Below are 19,197 nucleotides of genomic sequence, written 5' to 3'. Positions count from 1 at the left end.
AAAAATGTCTTTGGTGTCATTAATATCTCAAACCCTTTAGTCTTGCACAGGTTTCAATGTTTATTCTGCATCTTTCAGTCACTGAGCAACAAAAAAAAGATCTTACCATCAAACAAACACATAAATGTTTCCACTTTCTAAATTCCTGATGTGGCTTTGCAGCAATTAACACAGAGATTCAGAGGATCAGTTTAGTTTGGCACCAGAGCTGCTTTCTACAGATTTATATAAGAGCCTGAAGTGTATGACCCCGATCATGTGACAGGCTCAGGTTAAACCAACAAGTTGTGATACCGTTAATACCCAACGGTGATACTGTACGCACAAGGGAGGAAAAGTTAATAGATATTAGGCAAACACAGTTTTTTTTTTTTTAAACTGGGCTACATTACTATCTGTGTTAATCTGTTGTCCTGTCATACGGCCATTCTGGTATTAGACAGCAATAGAAAATGCATGTGTACTTCATGTGTCTTAAGTCAGCATTTGCATTTCACAGTTGCATCACTTGACTTAATATTTTCCCATTTATTATGATGAACTGGCATTTTGCTCCCTTTGTTGCTATTGGCAGTGACGCCACACTAGAGCTATGGTGATGTAGGCTAATTCAGTAAGATAAATCTCGGATAATATTAGCTAATCCTTTCTCAAATGGTCTCAAGCTGTCAGTGCCCTGTAGAAGATCAAGGGCTTTGCTTGCCGTCAGAGCGCTCCAATCTCAGAACTTTTGACTAGCAAAGCCCCAGGAAGACGCCCACACAGATCAGCTAGTGTGAAAAGGGGAAATATTTTAAGAAAAACATAAGCCATAGTAATCAATGAAAACAATAAAGAGAAACACTGTGGAAATTTAGGAAATAATAGAAATACAAGCAGTAGCAAAGAACCTTAGCTCAGCACACATATCATTTACTAATATTTCAACCAACTACCCTTGAAAACTCCTCAAAATATAAAGAAAGAGCCACCTTGCCAGTTAAAGACACCTGCCATAAATATCAAGTCAGTCATGTCCTAAATGGATCATAGTGTCAGTGAAGTACTTAAGCCTCCTGTGAGGATGAAAAGAGGCCACAGGCTTCACCTTTTACTGGGTTACGGATGACAGAGAAAGTTGAGCTGAAAGTTCACTCACTCTATAGGATTCCTCTTTACTTAACAGAGAATCTCTGTTCATCCATGGAACAATCATGGAGGGTTCATTAATAATAAATGCATTTACTGGAAAAATATTTACGGCACCAGTTACAACCAACTGAAATATGGGACTATGGGATAAGCAAAACAGTTGTAACAAGGTAGAATCAAAGATATGATGAGAAATTATACATATAAGAGTAGCTTATATTACTCTTCTTTACTCTGTTTTAAATGTTTCATCTTCTCATGTCTTGATGCTTGATCTTTAACCAGCCTAACCTTGGGACGATTAGCTTTTCCTGAGGAGACAGTGAAGGTTAAGATGAGCAGAGCGTTCTGTCTCTCACATGGTCCATAATGTGGTCTTTACGTAGTCTGACTCAATCCTCTCACGGCATCCTTTCCACAATAAGCATCAGTGGACAGAAAATATTCTCAGAAGAGCAGAGGGAACTCAGCAAAGGCTGGGAAGATGTTAAACTTCTTTTTTCTGGCGGTGCTTGCAAATCAAACACATTGAACAGGTTTTAATTTAAAAACAGTCCTATGCGGCACCTATGAAGCTGCAATGTGTCTGAAGGATTCTGTTATTTTCCCAGCAAGCCTCAGGAGAGGTTTGTTAAAATATCAGTTTATGTAAAGGAGGACTTGAAACACATGTAAGTACAAGACAATTACATAAAAAGATGGATCCAAAGCTGGCCTAGGCCAAGACGTTAAATCTAAATTTGATGTCGGGGAAGGCTTTCCTCTCTCCCACAGTGCTTTTAGGTGGAGAGGCTGCAAACGGACTGCTGTTTGCACATATTAGCATTGCAGTAAAGTAAGTCAGGTGCTGAAAGGGGCTAAATCAGGTGATCTCACAGAAACCAGAAGATTCCAATCCTCCCCAAGTCAAAACACAGCTACAGGTGTGTGATGGGAACAACACACCTCCCTGATCCAAGACTGGACGATGAGCAGGTGCTTAATGAATCAAAGGTCAGTGTTTGACTTGGCAAGTGTTTTATTAGATCTGAGGATATGTGTGGTGAACCCTCAGGTGATGAAAGGAAATGAGTTCACTGCAGGATTACCATCTGGCAGTGAGTAGGCACAGATTGGTCAGGCTTCCACCTAGAGCAGGTTGGTTAGGAATGCTCGATTTAGAGATTCAGGTTCAACAATGTTGCCCCCAAATCAGAGAGAGCTAGAATCCTGGTCACTTAAACTGTGCAAAGTCTGTGGACACAAGGGTTTGGAATCCCTGAAAGATCTGAAGATCTGAACAAGTGTAGGCCAGTACTGTCAGTAGCTAAATTGCAGATCTTGCATCCGTCTGACAGTACAAGCAGTTAAAGGAACTCCTTACCCTGACAAATATGGCATCTAGAGACAAGGCAAACAGAAAACTATTTAGGAGAGTCACCAGCACAGACAACGTACAACGGGGAATTGTGCTGAAAAATGCCTTTAAGAAAACACAGAGGAGGCCAGTAGCACAGGCAGTTGCTGCTCACTTCTACCTCATCTCTGCCTGAGGTTCACCTTTGTTTATAGCTTTAATCATTGCTTGTCTGTCATTTCAGAAAATTGACTTCAGAACAAGACTACCTTTTGTTTAAACATACACATGAAAAACCTCCAGACACTTGCACATCTTTTATATATATCGCTGCAACACTATCAGACAAATGTGTCCTCAGACAGACAGAAAGATGTTTAAACACCCTGAAAATAACTCAGCAACAAAGCAGTAGTAACAACAAAACCAGCCACACCATAATGGCTGGTAGTCACCTCCAACATATCTGCACACACCTGGAGCATAAGAACACTGAGTAGGGCAAAGGTAAACTGAATGAGATGGGAAAGCAGAGGCAACAACGATAATGTGCCATTAGCACTAGCAGCTTGTGCCCCCTAGGGGACTTTTGTCTGTGTGCACTACACTCATAATCCCATCAAAACTCACAGACATTATCTGTTGTCTTCCGGGAATCCAGATCATGATGTAACATAATCCACTTATGGACATGACCAGAAGTGTTGGTACCCTCATACCTCAGGGAATGCTTGTATGTGCTTCCCAAAAAGCATTTTTTTACACTTTATTATAACAGTTGCAGTTTTAGTGATATTTCTTGTTCACTCATGTGACCAATAAGTATCTAAGCATGTTGGAGGAAAATCCAACTCAAGGCAATCTTAATCATCTTTAGGCAATAGTTAAACTCATGTTTGCAAACATTTTAAAAATGTATCTAACATAAACATCAATCATGGCCTAAATTTAGACTTACAGTTATCAATGGTCCTTATATTTTATCGATTTTGTTATACTTTGTCTGCTATATGTGGAACACTGGCACTATTTCAGATTAAAGGCACAGTTTAATGAAAAGAGACATTGTCCATCCATCCTACACTGAATAATCCTCACTAGGTCTCGGCCTCGGTCTTCAGTCTCCTGCGGCTGATCAGCTTCTGCAGCTGTAACTTGCTGGTGAAGAAGATGTGGCGCCAACCCACCTCCAGTGCCAGAGATGCCACATCAGCTGAAACGGTGTTGCAGCGCCGCCGCACTGCCTGCTCCCAAAACTCCTCTGACCCACATAACTGAGGAGCAGAAGAGAAAAGTGAGAGGAATATTACACGAAATACAGGTGCTCCTTTTGTTGCATGTATGCACTTTTAAAATCATTAAAAGAATCTTAGAATAGAGTATTACTTTAAGATTATGAGCTGCTGATGTACAATGACGGACAAAAGACAAAACACCAAATAATGAAACCTTAAATAACAGATGTAAATATGGCTAATCTTAGGATGCAGTTTATTTAAGTTATTCGTCTCTCACCTGCTTGAACTTGCGAGACGTTCGTCCAAGCTGACCCATATCCTCAAGCTCGAGATAATTTATTATCCGAAGAAGTAAGGGATCAGACAGGCGCTCCAGATAATCAAAATGTCCTTGGCACAAAGATTTGGCATACTGCAGGATTCGATGGCCAAAAACCATTCTGACCTCACCTGGGAGGAAGCCCAGTATAATCTGTCATGCACATTCAAGCATTCGGATTGTTCTTACATTTACATGACATATCTGAATATGAAACAACGCTTTCAGCACTACAACAAAAGAAATTGTAAAAAGCACACAACAGAATGCACTAAAAATTATGTGACATGTAACAATCTGCAGTTATCAAAGCTTGATTAAACGTTTGATGATATGGACATATCCAGAGGAACTGTATGTTTTGTTTAGTTTTTTTTAAATAAATAACACAATATGAACTTCCAAGTTCTTCAATAGTAGTTAATAACTTTTTAAGGATATTCAAAAGCAGTCCTGAATGGGGTGAGAGGCACCCCGGTTTTAATCAACCCTTCCATGTAACAACAGGGAGCCACAAAAACATACAATTTACAGATGATTGTAATCAACTTTTTTCATATCCTGGCAGGAAACCGCTGGTATAACTGATAACGTTAAACCAAATAAATTCCATGTAGGTAAGCTGGGTCTAGGGTCCAGCTGTTGTGTCTGCTGGTTAGCCGCTGTGACTTAATGTGCCACTTGATGGAGCTGAGCCATCATTAACTGTATTCTCTTCAATGATTATATTCCTGCTCACTTCTTTAAGCACATATGACACAGAAGCAGATAGCCTTTCTCACATCCTAACTGATCACTCTGAGAAAACCAAAGAGTTAAATTAATAATCTGATCTAATTAGGATTCCCAGTGGAGCAAGACAGTGTGGCAGCGTGAAAGCCTGCACAATACTGCAAACCTGAAACTGGATCAAGTAAATGAAACACAACAACCAATGACTTCATTATTTACAGCAGTGCTTCTTCTACTCTGACATATCAAATGTCCTTCGTAAAAAGCGCACGTTAGGTCCTCCAGTTACAAGTTGCCTCCGTTTCAATAAAACGTTCGTAAGTCTGTCTTAATAACAGAATATGAACTTCCTTTTTAACGTCAGACACAATAGAAATCGCCAACACCACTAAGAATTCACAGCGTTTTCCACATAACCGTAGGGAGCCACAAAAACACACAATTTACAGATCACTGTAATCAATTCTTTTCACATCAGGAAATGACTGGAGTAATTGACAACGTTAAAACCACATGAATTGAGTTGGCAGCGTGTAAAAAAGCAATCACAAGAAAGTGGTATATGCCAGATCCACCAGCACAAGCTAACTGGTTGAAAATTGTGAATGAAATATACATTGTGGAACAGCTGACACATAAGATAAGGACTCAAGAAGACCAATGCCAAGGAAAACGGGAGAAATGGACCATCTACTCACCAATGACAGGATAAGGACTACTACACTAATAATACAGAGACAAAACTGTAGAGGCATGGCAATCCAACATGTTTTTTTTGTTTGTTTGTTTTTGTTCAATTGTCTGTTGAAAAAAAATGGATTAAAGAAAAAGTATTTTAAAACCCCACATGAATTGCATTTAACTATTTCTGCTCACTGTGTAGGCACATATGATAAGATAGCAGAAGTTGACCTTTTTCATATTCTCAGAGTTAGATTAATAATCTGTTCTAATTAAGATTCCCAGTGAACCAAGACAGTGTGAAAACATGTACAATACTACAACCCTGAAACTGAATCAGGTAAATGAAACATTGATGATTTCGTTATTTACTGCTCTGGTTCTTCTGTGACTTATCTTTGGTTAAAAAGGCCTACTATTTTTTCCAGTTATAAATTGCCTTTTTTTTTAGCTTCTCTTGCACTCAAGCGAAGGAAAAACGCAAATGGCAAACCAAAAGATTGAGAGGAGAACAAGACTTATGTAGTGAGTTGTACACACAGGACTGAATATCAAGTTCTTACTATGCAGCCCAGTGTCATCCAAGAAGTCCTGGTGAGTCTCCCTCAGCTCCCCAGGTTTGGAGTAGCGGTCCACGGTTCTGGCAGATATCTTCCACCATCTCCAGATCACCTGGAGATGACCAGTCAAAGTGTAACAGGTTAGACATATTTTGACACCCAGCTATAAAAAGACACAACCTTTTGCCTGAATGCACTTTTTTATTAAATCCTCAAGAGTGTTCAGACATAATAAAGACATCAGTTCAGCTTAACAAATGCACACACATTCCACAGAAGACAGTCAGTATAGGAGAGAAACACTGGCTAGGATGACCAGCGAGTCAGCTGAGTTAATAGTAAACATAGCAAGTAACGGGAAACTGATTCAGACTATACATTTTAGAGGTGTATCTGAATGACTTACACTTAAAAACTAATTATTACCTGTCAGCAAGCAGATGCTGATATTAAACTACTAACTTGCCAACCGCTAATCATCCAAGTTGTGCGTTTGCAGCGAGTTTAGCTAACGTTAAATAACCGTTATTAGTAGCTTAATTTAGCGAGCCGTAGCTAACAAGAAGAGGCCGGCGTAACAAAAAACACAGTTTTTACGGATAGTGTGAAGAACAGGTCTTATCAAAAAATCATTACTCACGTCTGACTTGGTGAGAGAGAGATGATAATAGTTCTTGTTGGGTGCAGGACCCCGTCCAGAGATTTCAAACAACGGGTCTGTGAGCAGAGACGCCATGACAAAGTTTGGGTGTTGTCATGGAAACGAGACTTTCAGTTAGTTCAAAAGTCCGAGTGCAAACTGAAGAGAAAGTATTCTTTATCTATTTGAAGAAATTATTTATGTTTTTATTTTTATATTTCAGCATTTTATGCTTTTTAAAAATATATTTTTAAATTATTATTGTATTTTTTTAATTTAATATATTTTTTATCTTTAATTTTGCGATTTATTTTATTCTTAGTTTTAGTTTTTCCATTTACAAAATCGAAATTTTATTCAAATAAATTATAATAAGGAATTAATTTTACACACTAGTGCATGTAACAGGAAGGCGACCTTTACAAGCGTATGTACATTTTTGTTCATGACTGTATGTTGTCTAATTGCAGTCTACACTGTGCTCCAAATTATTATGCATATGCTGTTTTTGTTCATTTTTCCTAAATAGTCAATTACAAATGACAGTTGGTGCAATTTTTAAAGAAAATTCCCAATCCTAAAGTGATGTATTTTGTTTGTTTTGTTATATTTAGACTACTATTTTTGAAACTCCAAAACTCTTCTTTTCTCATTAATGTGTCCTCAAAGATGGGACTTTCCATAATCACTTTTTGTAAATAAATTCATCCATAATCAGACTACTTGATCTATTAGTCAAATATTACAGATTCAGAATCAATGGCCTAATGAGAAAGGACAATGACATTTTCAGGCATTTCTACTTAATAGTTCCTGAGATACTGTCATTAAAACACATTTGCTCAAACTGACATCAATTAGATGAGGATATTTGTAAAACTTACTTGCTGAAAGTTTCCAACATTGCTAAGGGCTGGATTAATTGCACACCTTAGGTATTAGTGCTGATTAGTTTTAGGAACATAGATCTATTATAAAAGACATTAAGCAAACTCAAAAACTGTAGTTAAAAATCATTTAATTTATTTATACATATATTTATATATGTACACATTTACTTACCTATTCTTGTAAAGACAAGAAACACATTGTCAAATTCATTGTTAGTTATGGGTGGCACGATTGAGTCCCAGGCGGATCCATTAACGTAACAGTCCCTGAATTAATGTTCGTTTCCTTTGCCTTATTTTTAGCAAACTGGGTCAATGTTTCTCCTCATTCTGTTTTCCTCTTCAAAGGTTTTTCAATAACAAGGCAAAGAAGAGGACAGACATCAAGGGTAAATAGAACATAACTTACCGCTAATAGGCGTATTATTTTAAGTTGCAAGGTTTTTCCAGACAGGATGGTGTCAACCTGTGCTTCCTGTCTAAAGGCCACGTAGTCTACAACAACGTGACAGACTACTTTGTTTTGAGGTAAACCAATTTGGATCCCCGCCACAACCCTGAATCTTTCATTAACAGTCTTTCCTTTTGTCTCTACCATGTTCATAAAATATAGTGAATATCTGAAATATGCTCTTCTGACATCTCCGCACAGAAGAAGTGAGGTTATTAGAGTATATGAAACACTTTTACCAATGTTTTATCGATTAAGCAAAATAGCGGGATTAAGAAATAACGATCTCAACACCCGCATTTCTCATCTCTCCTCCATTTGTGCTCTAACAGACATGCCTGTCCCTTTACCTGTCAGGCTAAAAACATCTCTAGTCCCTGCTGGTCTCATATTCAAAGAGCTGCACTTGGTTTCAAAATTGAGCCCATTTTTGCTTGCACAATTTCACAGATATTAGCAATACTTAAGCAGATGACTAATAGTCCAGGATCAGTGCTGTGTCCCGTCCACCTGCTCTAAAAACATGTGGGTTTGGTTGTTTTCGGTTATAGGCAACTTATGTCTCTTAGGAAGAGCACTCTGGATTTGTACGTTAATAAAGGAAACTCCTTAGTGCCAGTATAGTAGCAATAAGCTTAAAATAACAAAAAGAAATCCCTTTTGCAAATGACACAACTGCATTGTCATTGTGGCTGCTTCAAACCACAGACTGCAGATTTGGATGGAACCCTGTTAATAATCTTAAAATGTATACCCTTACCTACGTAGATAGTTTGTAGTGGTTTTTTTCCACAAGGTGTGTGTATACTCACCCTTGTTAATTCAGTCCTTTGTTATACATAACATGTACTTAGTTGTGATTACAAATGGTGATATGCACAGAGCTTACAGTCATAAACAAAAAATAAAAAGCATATAATGTATTGTATATAGTCCAAACAGCACATTTCCCCCCATAACAGTCCCTTAGTCTTCAATATAGTCCTTTGTACTCCTTCATAGTGTTGTAAACTTTTTATGAAAAAAAAAAAGAAGTCTTTTTTATACGAAATGTACTGCCACTAATTGCGTGACGGAAACAGTGTTGAATATGTGCTGCATGCTGCCCTCTGGTGGCGAAGACCGGGAGCTGTGCTACAGGAAAGGGTTGGTGGAAGAGGCTCCTGAAGGGAACGAGCCGGCTGGAGCCCCCGCCTGAAAAAAGGAGTTGAGATTTAAAACACTGAAGAAAACACATACCTCCCTTTAACCTCTTTACGCCTGAATTTATTTATAATTAAATAAAACATTTTGTTGGTGTGTTTTTGCTTTCCAGCTGGTGTTAAAATAAATGGAGATTGTTCATTTATCTATTACACATAGAACATATAAATATAATAATAATACTAACAGATGAATAATAACTAGGTCTCACTCCGACCAGTCCTACAAGAAACCAGTGCTTGCAAAAGGTTCCAAGGTACGTATTGAATATGTACAAACCGGCACTGAGGGAATGGATGCTCTGTCTCAGCTGCAGTCTGAATGAAAGAGGTATGTTGCGAATTTGCGACAGTAGGCGTCAAAGGATTAAATTAAATGTCGTAATTGGAAAAGCTTTTTGTGAAATAGCTTTGTTTACTTGTTATATTACCCTGACATAGCTCTTCAAGAAGTCGGGGAAACAAAAGACAACGTATACTCACCATGAATGGGTTATTGGACAAGCCAGGGACAGCCATGGGCTGGCCAAAGGGTGTGATCGACGGCTTGCTCTGGCCATAGACTGGGAATGCAGGGCCTATGGGCGATAAAGGGAAAATGATTTACATAGACTGAGTGTGCCCTCTCCAGCAGTAGAGAAAACAGCAGTGCAAACAGCTTGGAGTTCTGTTTTATTTCACTGCTATATTTATATCAACTCACCATAAAGATAAGGTAAAGACAAACATCCATTTTACAACTTAAATTATGACAATTTTTTAAATTGTGAGGGACTACAACTGCAAAGAGGAGGAAAAAAAAAAATCAATGAGAGCCAAGCCCCAGCACATCAGATTGCATTCAGGTACGAACAGAGCCTTAATGTGTGATTTGTCATTGTGTTTTCGGACCAGAGCAGAACCCTAAAGCTTTGCACCCTAAATGCAACCTTTAATCACTGTGCAGTAGCTGCCACTGATAAGTCATTTTAATTTACGAAATCTTCATCTCAATTCTTAATGCAGTGGGCCATTGTATAAATAAGGTGATCAGAAAAGGCAGGAGATGCCCCTAAATCACTGACAGGTACTGCACAGGTGCAACAGGGTAAGAAGACAGAGGGACGTGGGAGGCCACTAACCATTAGACTGAGGGTGATAGGCCCCAGGCTGAGAGTAAGGGATGGGGGCCTGGCCGGGGAATTGCTGCTGGAAGTTTCCGCTGAAACTGGTCGGGAGGCAGAAGGAAGACGCATTCCCAAAGCCGGCGGGCATGCTCATAGAGCCAGTACCAAACGAGGCTACGAGACACACACGGCATGTGTGTGCAGTGGATGTACACACATACCCACAACACACAAACACACACACACAAGGAGGAGTAAATTCTAGACACTTTGGAAAAAAATCACAAAACTACTGACAATGTAACTGGGTTACATCAAAATAACATAGATGTCTAAGTAAAAAAGGATTAAGTACGTCAGACTTTATGAGCACACACACCTGCAGCTGGAGCTCTGCCATTGGTCTGAAAAGGGTTGGTGGCCATGTCTGGAGGAATGGCTGCAGCAACAAAAGGGTTTGTGGATGGGACCGCTACATGGAAGAAATTCACAAAATGAGTCTTTAAAAAAAAGCAATGTACCAAAATGTATTTTCGCTCTGTATGCCTCAGTGTAGCAGTAATCACTACGGCCACCTCCAAAGCCAGGCTGCATGCTGGGTAACACAGGCGGATTCTGAGCTGGTGATGAACCGAGCGCTGGTCCAAACAGGTTCCTGTGAAGAAAATGACGTGACAAAATGCTAAGCACACGACAGGCATCAATCAACCCATATAACATACATGTTTTCACACACATCCTGTGAGGAACATTATTCAACAAACACTGAACACTTCATTCATCAAAGTCATGTTGTCTTCAGAGTATTCATGCATGTTTGCAGAAGGACTAAGTGTAGGAAATGAACTGTTTGCAGCATGTGTGTCTGCTAGTCTCTCACCCTTGCACATTGGCTCCTGTAGAGGCCGAAGCAGAGGAGCTGAGCTCGTTGTCCAGCTCAGCCAGAGCAGCATAGCGGTCCTCTGTGCAGCTCCCCGTCTGAGAGTGGGCAGCGACTGCACTAGACATTGACGGAATTGGCACTCCTCCCCCTTTAAACAAATATTTGGGGAAAAAAAGCTATTCAAACATCAATGGCCATAAGCATACAGACACACCCAAATACTTAAAATGCCCACTGGGTGTCCGCCGTCACAGGCCCTATTCAGATGACTGTCTCCGATTAATTCAGATTAAAAAGACGCACTGATGAGTTCATGGCTCTTCTAATGGGCCAGAAATTAGTGCTCACTGTGCTGAGCATGACTTTAAAAGCCTTTAAAATCTTATCCATGAGAAACGTGCTTCCACAAAGCTTTTTCATGGTTGCTTAGCAACAACAGTAGTGGTGACCAGAGAATCCTTTGCTGGAGAGAGAAAGGGCAGCCCAGTGTACAGTAGGGCTGCAACGGGTCACAACACTCACAGTTTGGATTGTATCACAGCGTTTGAGTCGGGGATCGAATCAGTTTATCAGAAATAAATTATTAATTTAAATAATGAGAGAGCAGACAAGACGGTCACTCTTAACATGCACCATTCATCTGACCACACAACTGCTGTGCAGCTCGTCACGGCAACACGACATCAACATTTAAGAAATGATTCCTGCCTGAGTATGAACTACGCTTTCAGCATCATTTGTTTGCCTGTAAGCACGATTATGCAAAAACCACCAGGCCTACTCTCATGAAATTTAGTGGAGAGGTAGAGCAGGGCCAGCTACAATTTATTGCAGATATTTCTTTAAATTTGCAAGACAAGATACTGGTGATGGTGGACAACTGTGCTCTCAGGGTGTCCAGTAAAATGTAACAACAGCAGTAAAACTATTTCTTACACTAAGACGGTTGAACTTTGCAATCAATCTACAGCTCACACGTGTACTGAAACGTGATCCGTACATATCACGGATTCCGGAGCCACAGATTGCTACACCACTTGTTAACACAGTAAAATGAATTTTAAATAAACAGTGAGGTGAGGGTGAGTATGTGTGGATACGATGGAGGGAAGACACTGGTGGGGAGGGTGGTACCTGATGAAAAGGACTTTGAGGGAGGTGACGTGCTCAGATGGGATGGAATTGCAGTGTTTCCAAATGCCTCAAAGTTGGCAAAGTTGGTATTTGAATTACCCTGAGGTGCTGCAGTCACACAAGGAAAAAGTAAGACAGTGAATGTGGAAATAAAACGAAATGACAGGGGAAATGCGTGAGGTAACAACAAGACAAACTGTTTGACCTTTTGGGACGCCTTAAAGGAATCTTACCTGACTGGCTGGGAAAATGTGCAAAGTTGGCAAAGTTGGTAGAACTGGCAGTTTGAGCGGGTGGAGCAGCAAAGATGTCTCCTCCCAGGTCTGAGAGCAAGTCGAACTTCTTCTCCTGGGCAGCACTGTGAGCCTGGGAACGGCCTAGCCCTGGAGACTGGGCGAGAGAGAAATTTAACACAATGAAAAGGAGTCAAAGGGGATATTTTGTGGAGTGAACGGGGCTCGGGTGCACTTCTCTTACCTGGCGCAGCGGGGTCTTGTTGAGCTGCAGGGTTTTGAGGGGTTGGACTTCTGGGGTGCTGCCGGTGCTGCTCGCTGAGGAGCCGGACACAGAGGCCTGGACGCTTGCTACCGCTCGAGCCTGGTCTGGAGGGACATACCTGGGAGTTCAAGGAATGAGCAACAGCACGAATGAACAAACGCACTTAAGGCTGGGTTATGCTTTCCACACGAACGAGTTGCACGGAAATGAGACACTTGGAAATCCACTCGAGAGACTGTGTGACTTTATACTTTATGCAGCGTCTGCTCCCAAACTGCAGGGGGCAGTGTATTGCAAACACACGTCTACACTAGTCTAATCTAGCACTAAACTAGAGTAGAAGTTTGCCATCGTTCACACCACTTAGTTGCATTTCAACAGTAAGTTTTAATTTCACACCATGAATTGTTAATAACCTGGTTGTCATGGTGATCTCTGCGTGATGAATCGTATAAATGCCTGTATTTCTGAACTTCTGCTGCTAGGAGCAAATGTTCTTCCACCAGCTTTCTGCGTGTCTGTTTGAAAAATCTGGAGGTGCGTGACGTGAAATTTTTCCACTTGAGAAGGGGCGTGGCTGCTAAAACGACACAATTTGTCCCCACAGAGCCACATGGACCTCGCGGAGCTTGTTTTAACAAGCTTTAGTCCTGACAGATACAGCTACTGACAGTTACTTTAATGACACAATCTCACTGAAGCCCAATGTAAACATGCAACAAATATTATTTTTCAAAAAAAGATTGCATTTTCGTTATTTTTGTTATATGGTTGCGAAAATTTTGATTTACTTAATTATTTTAGGGGAACAGTTTTCTCTGGTTCAACCGGGCCTTTCTGAAAACTCCAGGAGTGTTTGACATTTGTGCTTTTTTTCCCCCCACAAACTCTGCAGCAAAACCCGGAAAATGACACGTTGACTTAAAAAAATGTCTTGGACAATGAAGAGTGTGCTATCAAACTGAAACATATGGTTAACCAAGTCCATAACTGCTAAATGGTTTTTGGCAAAAGTAACATTTAACTCTCAGCAGATTTCTCTTTCCATCACAGCTGATAGAAGTAAGCCAGCATTACTCAGTGATCTGCAGAAGCTCTGTGCACTATGGAGTATTTACTGCCTCTCCAAAAACATTATTTAAAGTTTGCAACCACGTAAAAATATGTTTCTATGCAACCATTTATTCCTTTAGGCAATATGCATCCACAGGGTACAGAACATCAGGTTTTACTCTTTCAACTATCATCAAACGCAGAAGAAAAATACGTTGAAGTTACCATCTTTTCTTTTCGTATTTTTCCTGGAGGAACTCTTTTACTTTCTGTGGTTCTCGGAAATCTGGAACAACTGATGTCCTGTCGTCATAGAGGCCCAACCAGATGTGTTTACAGACCTACAGGGGGCACAGGAATGAGGAGAGTGGGAGGTAAGGAGAGCATTGGGGTGGGGGGGTGGCAGAGTCGGGAGAGAGAGAGAGAGAGAGAGAGAAAGCGAGAGAGAGGTGAGAGAAAGTAAAGGGAAGGGGGGAAGGGATGGCAAGCAATGGGAGAAAAAGTAGAGAGAAAGGAATGCCAATAAGCTGACAAGGCAGAACTCAAAAAAATACCCTGATGCTACTATTAAATCAAGCCACAGCAAAGAATAAAGCAGTGAACAACGGGAAATGCAGCGTTGAGCTTTCGTTGTGCAGTGTGCAGGATACCTCATTGCTGTGTTTCTGTAGGAACTCAATTTCCTGCTGTGTGAATGTGGTCATAGAGATGGACTTCACTCTGTGTGGGGGATTCAGTCCTCGCCTGTGGGTGGAGGAGGTATACGTTAGCTAAAGAACAAGAGAAGCAGGACTCAGCGCTGTTTAGGTAACACGAAACCAGCAAACAAAAACCCAAACCAAACCACAGAAGTTGCATTTTCTTCTCAATGTGAATGCATCCACCACGAGAACGTAAAATTTGGGATACGGAGCGACACATTGACACACGTTTCTAAAATGCAGAACAGCAAACAATCACAGGGAAGCGTCCTCCACAGACATAATGTTTACAGTTTAAATCTTAAGGCTTGTAACTGCAAACCTAACATCAAATTAAAGCCATAGGTTAAAACAGAAATATTTACGACTTCCAATATGATAAGAACTGACCCAAGTCTGATGACACTTGTAGCAGATAATATCTTTATATATTTATACTGTCAATAAAAATTACAGACCTAAACAGCTCTTTTCAGGAGATATCATTTTAAAAACATCAAATCACAATGAAGAACTCCCAGCATGAATTCACAACTACATACCTACAGATGCATGATAAGAAAAAAAATCCATCGAGAATAAATATAGCTATAAATGACTAAATAAATAATTGTGTGGTCATAGCAGTAAGTATATACAAACTGTAACACACAAATATGCTGTAAATAGGACGTATAAACCCCAGTTGAAATCACCTGTATGTAATTAAGGTGAAACAGCTGATAAATTAACACATTAATCAATGAAAGGTGCAGCAGTTTGTGTCCTCTGTTAAACTCTGTTAAAAATGGAGTGAATTAATGACTGCTTGTATAGGAAAAAATATCTGATTTTTGTCAGAGCAGAGACATGAAACACACCAGTATAGCAAAGTTAACCGTGAAAAATAATAAGTTAGTTGTGAATCTATGACGACGTGTGCAAGAAACACCAGTGAGACAGGCTACTACAAGTGTCTTCGCTCAATAAACACATATTCTCAATGAAAACCTGAACTGATTTGTATAAGTTTTTGAATGAAATGATTCCAACGATGACAAATCATGGAGTCTAGATGTCCAAAGCTGATAAAGACTTCAGTAAATAGACTGATACCGACTTCAAGAAAATGAATATTCATGTAAAATTTTATAGTGTGTTGTTTGTTCTTCACTTACATGGTAGAAGTTTCACACCTTAGTCGCCACTCTTTGTTAAAACGATTCAACAGGACCACTAAAATCTAAATATATAAAGGGTACAATAGGGTAAAGGCTTTTTTTTAAAGTATTGTTCACCATCAACATCGCAATGTGTGCATACACAATACTCACATTGCTACAACTTGCTGTTTGTCGCCAGAAACAAAAGGAAAACTCACACGGTTCTCATTTGCCGTGACTCATTTACAAGACAAGTCTGTGTGACACAATTTACCCTCATTGAACAGCTCTTTAGTACAGCGAGTCATTTCTTAAAAAATGTATTCACAACAAAGGGTTTTGCCAACATGCAGCCTCCACAAGTGCACGGCAAAATGAGCAACAAACAGGAGAGAAACACTAAAAAGTAAAGCTGAAATATGGAAATATTACAGCCACAGAAGGGATGATTGTTGAAGGAAAAAACGCTGTCGGCAGCATCCTGCAGTTGTTGCTACTAGACGAGGCAACGCGACCAACTTGTTTCATCGTTTACATCAGCCACCACTAATACAGCTGTGCAAGTCATCTGGTACAAAATCCTGCATTTTTCATATCACAGTATGCTGCAGAAAAACTAAGCAAAGTCAGCGTTTTCCAAGGTCTATACTCAAATGTTTGTGTTTATTTCATAATTTCATGTGTCCTGACTGATGTGCTCCTGTCTTTTGTTGTGAAGCTTAATAATGTTACAGACAGAAAGCCATACAACTTGAAATATTAACACATATTAGAACAATAATAACTGTATTTGTATGGCACCTTTGCTCTGACAGGTAGAACATAGTGATAAAAAGAGAAATAAAAGAGAACCTTACTGGAAGGCGAGCGTGTAAAAGTGGATTTTAAGAAGTGATTTAAAAGAATTTACTGATTCAGCGAGCCTTATCTCCTCACAAAGCAGGTCATTCCAAAGCCGCGGGGCCCTGATGGAGAAGGCCTGGTCACCCTTGGATTTAAGCCTCGACTTTGGAACGACTAGGAGGGACCCACTCAAGGATCTAAGGCTGCGTGAGGGGATGTATGGGGTTAGCATGTCTAAAATATAGCCAGTAGTGATCAGTAAAATCTTAAAATCAATTCTAAAACAGACCAGGAGCCAGTGGAGGGAAGCTAGAACAGGGGAGATGTGATGCCGTCTGTTAAAACCAGTAAGAAGCCCAGCTGCTGCGTTCTGGATCATTATTAGTGATATGAATCTAAAAGATTATCTCCATCCTAAACACTGCATGTCCACCTAAAATACTGCTTGTATGTATGCTTGCAACACCTTAACCCTCCTGTTGTCTTCATTTACGGGCACCAAAAATATTGCTTCCTTGTCTGAAAAAAATCATCAAAAAATCATCCCCACATCTCCGAAAAATTTCAAAACCTTCAGGAAAAAAATTCCAATAATTCCTGAAAAGTTTAATTTTTAAAAAATCCTGCAAATTTGGCAAGAAAATTCTCGCAAATATTTCAAAAAAATAAGCAAAAATCTTTCAAAAAATCCTAAAAATATCTATAGTGATTACATATATAATCAGTAAAACTTCTCATATTTTCTTTAAGAGGACTCACAAAACATGACATGGTTGATTTTTTTGTAAATGTTCTTAAAGAAACTTTTTTAACATTTTCTTCCACCAAAAAATGTTCAGATGTTTCCCAAAAACGTTGAAAATGTGGACATCAGAAGTTTCACTGTGAAAATATATTTTTTTCCCACATTTTCAAACTTTAAATCGGGTCATTTTTGACCCACAGGACAACACCAGGGTTAAAGAAAACAATCGTAGGAGTCTATTTGATTTTTACTGAAGCTCCTGACCTAGATGACTGAGAATCTTCCCAGACTTACTAAAAACAGTTTCACAATCTGTGTATTCCTTACTATTTATGACTTTTCCTGTAATGTTTTTCCACCACGTCTTCTGTTATTGCACAACCTTGTGGGACAGTCACTTTGCATTTCACTCCCACACTATATGAGCATGTGACTAATAGAAATCACCTGTAACTTACTGACAGCAGCATTGGCAGAAGCCTCAATATCAGCAACTAAAGCGGGTGTGGACAGGAAGCAGATTGCCTAAGTCCTGGCTTTGATTACTAAATTCCTCGAATTTCTGAGGAGGAAGAAGAAGTGGTTTCATCACACAGCAGCGATGAACGACCCACTACCCCAGTGTTTCACCTACTTCCCAAGTTCAGAGACCCACCCTGCTGTTGTTATCTGGCAAGGTTTGTGTGTTTACCTTGGTCCAGTTAAAGTTCAACAACTAGAGGAGGTCCCCCCGAGACGAACTGTTTTCAAATATTAGCCACACTTATGAACCGTGCTAATCTTGAGCACAGAGGCAGTAAAGCCGCTCAGACACCCGGCTCAGTGTCCCTACAACAACACATCTTATCACCCTGCTGTAAACAAACCGACCTGCCGACACTCCCCGGCGGCCTCTGGGGCTGAGCCGAAGGTAGCGTTACCTGTCCCGGCTTGCAGCTAACGAGCTAACGGTACCGCCAAGTCAGGGCTGCGGACCTCACAGGACCCACAGCGGCGCCTCGGTGGACCCCCGCAAACCGTAAATACAACACTTCTGAGGCGCAAGGAAACTCACAGGATCCCGGAGCAGGTGGTGCAGACGAAGGAGCCCACTGTCATGTTGACATAGGTCGGGCCGCGTTGATCGCAGTCGAAGCATTTCCTATTCGCGGGCAGGCTAGTCATTTCCCGGAGCATCTTTAGATGAGTCTCCTCCTGCTTTCGCTTCGCGCTCGTCGCCATGGCCGAAAAACAGCAGCTGGTATCACTGGGAAGGGAAAAGTTTGGGACCCGGGGCAGGGCGGGTGTCTTCAGGGATCACTTGCCGCGTAAGACAGCGGTGGAGGCGGCGGTGGTAGCCGGGGAGACACCTTGCTGAGCGGTCTAGCGGGGAGACTGGGCGACTGGCTAAACTTCTTCGACTCGGGGAAAGTGACAAACTCAGCGGCCTCACCGGCAACAGCGCCATCTGTCGGTGTCGCTTCCTATTTCAATGAAAACCCACACTTATTTGGCAATCATCAACAAAACATAGTATGAACAACCCATGGTGTCCATAAAGTCTCTTTATACAATTTTAAGAGAATTTATTACAAAGGCAGTTGATAAAATATCTTAACCAGATTTGTTTTTTTGTAATCAATGGTTGTTTTTTCTACTTCATTTAATACACCTCTATATGGTCACCATTAGTTGCACGAAGCACATCAAGACTGTACTTGATTTCTTTCCATGTTCGCTGCAGCACAGCCTCATCAATGGTGGCAATGGCATCAGAACTTTTTGCTTCAAGTCAGTAATGTCCCGTGTCTTTGTTCGATAAACAATCTTTTACATAGCCCCATAGAAAGAAGTCTAAGGGAGTGATATCTGGTGAACGTGGTGAAAAAGGAATCGGCCCATCCCTTCCAATCCACCGGTCATTTAACAGTAC

General features: G+C 40.4%; 2 protein-coding genes across 3 annotated transcripts; both read right to left on the bottom strand.

Moving 5' to 3' along the window:
- Nucleotides 1-47: 47 nt before the first annotated feature.
- fbxo36b (F-box protein 36b) lies at nt 48-7,511 on the bottom strand. The gene is made up of 4 exons (XM_051952930.1): nt 6,638-7,511; nt 6,001-6,109; nt 3,983-4,155; nt 48-3,741 (listed from the first exon to the last, which is right to left on the bottom strand). The coding sequence occupies exons 1-4, from the start codon at nt 6,731-6,733 to the stop codon at nt 3,565-3,567; spliced, it is 555 nt and encodes a 184-aa protein (XP_051808890.1). The 5' UTR covers nt 6,734-7,511; the 3' UTR covers nt 48-3,564.
- Nucleotides 7,512-7,638: 127 nt separating this feature from the next.
- agfg1b (ArfGAP with FG repeats 1b) lies at nt 7,639-18,692 on the bottom strand. 2 transcript variants are annotated; one of them, XM_022213827.2, is made up of 12 exons: nt 18,340-18,692; nt 14,505-14,598; nt 14,080-14,195; nt 12,781-12,919; nt 12,537-12,693; nt 12,304-12,411; nt 11,167-11,317; nt 10,862-10,941; nt 10,666-10,758; nt 10,302-10,460; nt 9,664-9,758; nt 7,639-9,172 (listed from the first exon to the last, which is right to left on the bottom strand). In XM_022213827.2, exons 1-12 carry the CDS (start codon nt 18,504-18,506, stop codon nt 9,113-9,115), a joined length of 1,419 nt encoding a protein of 472 aa, XP_022069519.1. In that variant the 5' UTR covers nt 18,507-18,692; the 3' UTR covers nt 7,639-9,112. The 2 variants fall into 2 exon arrangements, with proteins under 2 accessions (XP_022069519.1, XP_022069529.1); XM_022213837.2 differs by lacking the exon at nt 12,304-12,411.
- Nucleotides 18,693-19,197: the final 505 nt, after the last annotated feature.

Source organism: Acanthochromis polyacanthus, chromosome 9, assembly GCF_021347895.1.
Source record: "Acanthochromis polyacanthus isolate Apoly-LR-REF ecotype Palm Island chromosome 9, KAUST_Apoly_ChrSc, whole genome shotgun sequence".
Classification (NCBI taxonomy): Eukaryota; Metazoa; Chordata; class Actinopteri; family Pomacentridae; genus Acanthochromis; species Acanthochromis polyacanthus.
Note: the sequence above shows the minus strand (reverse complement) of the source record. Positions and strands in the feature narration are given on the sequence as shown.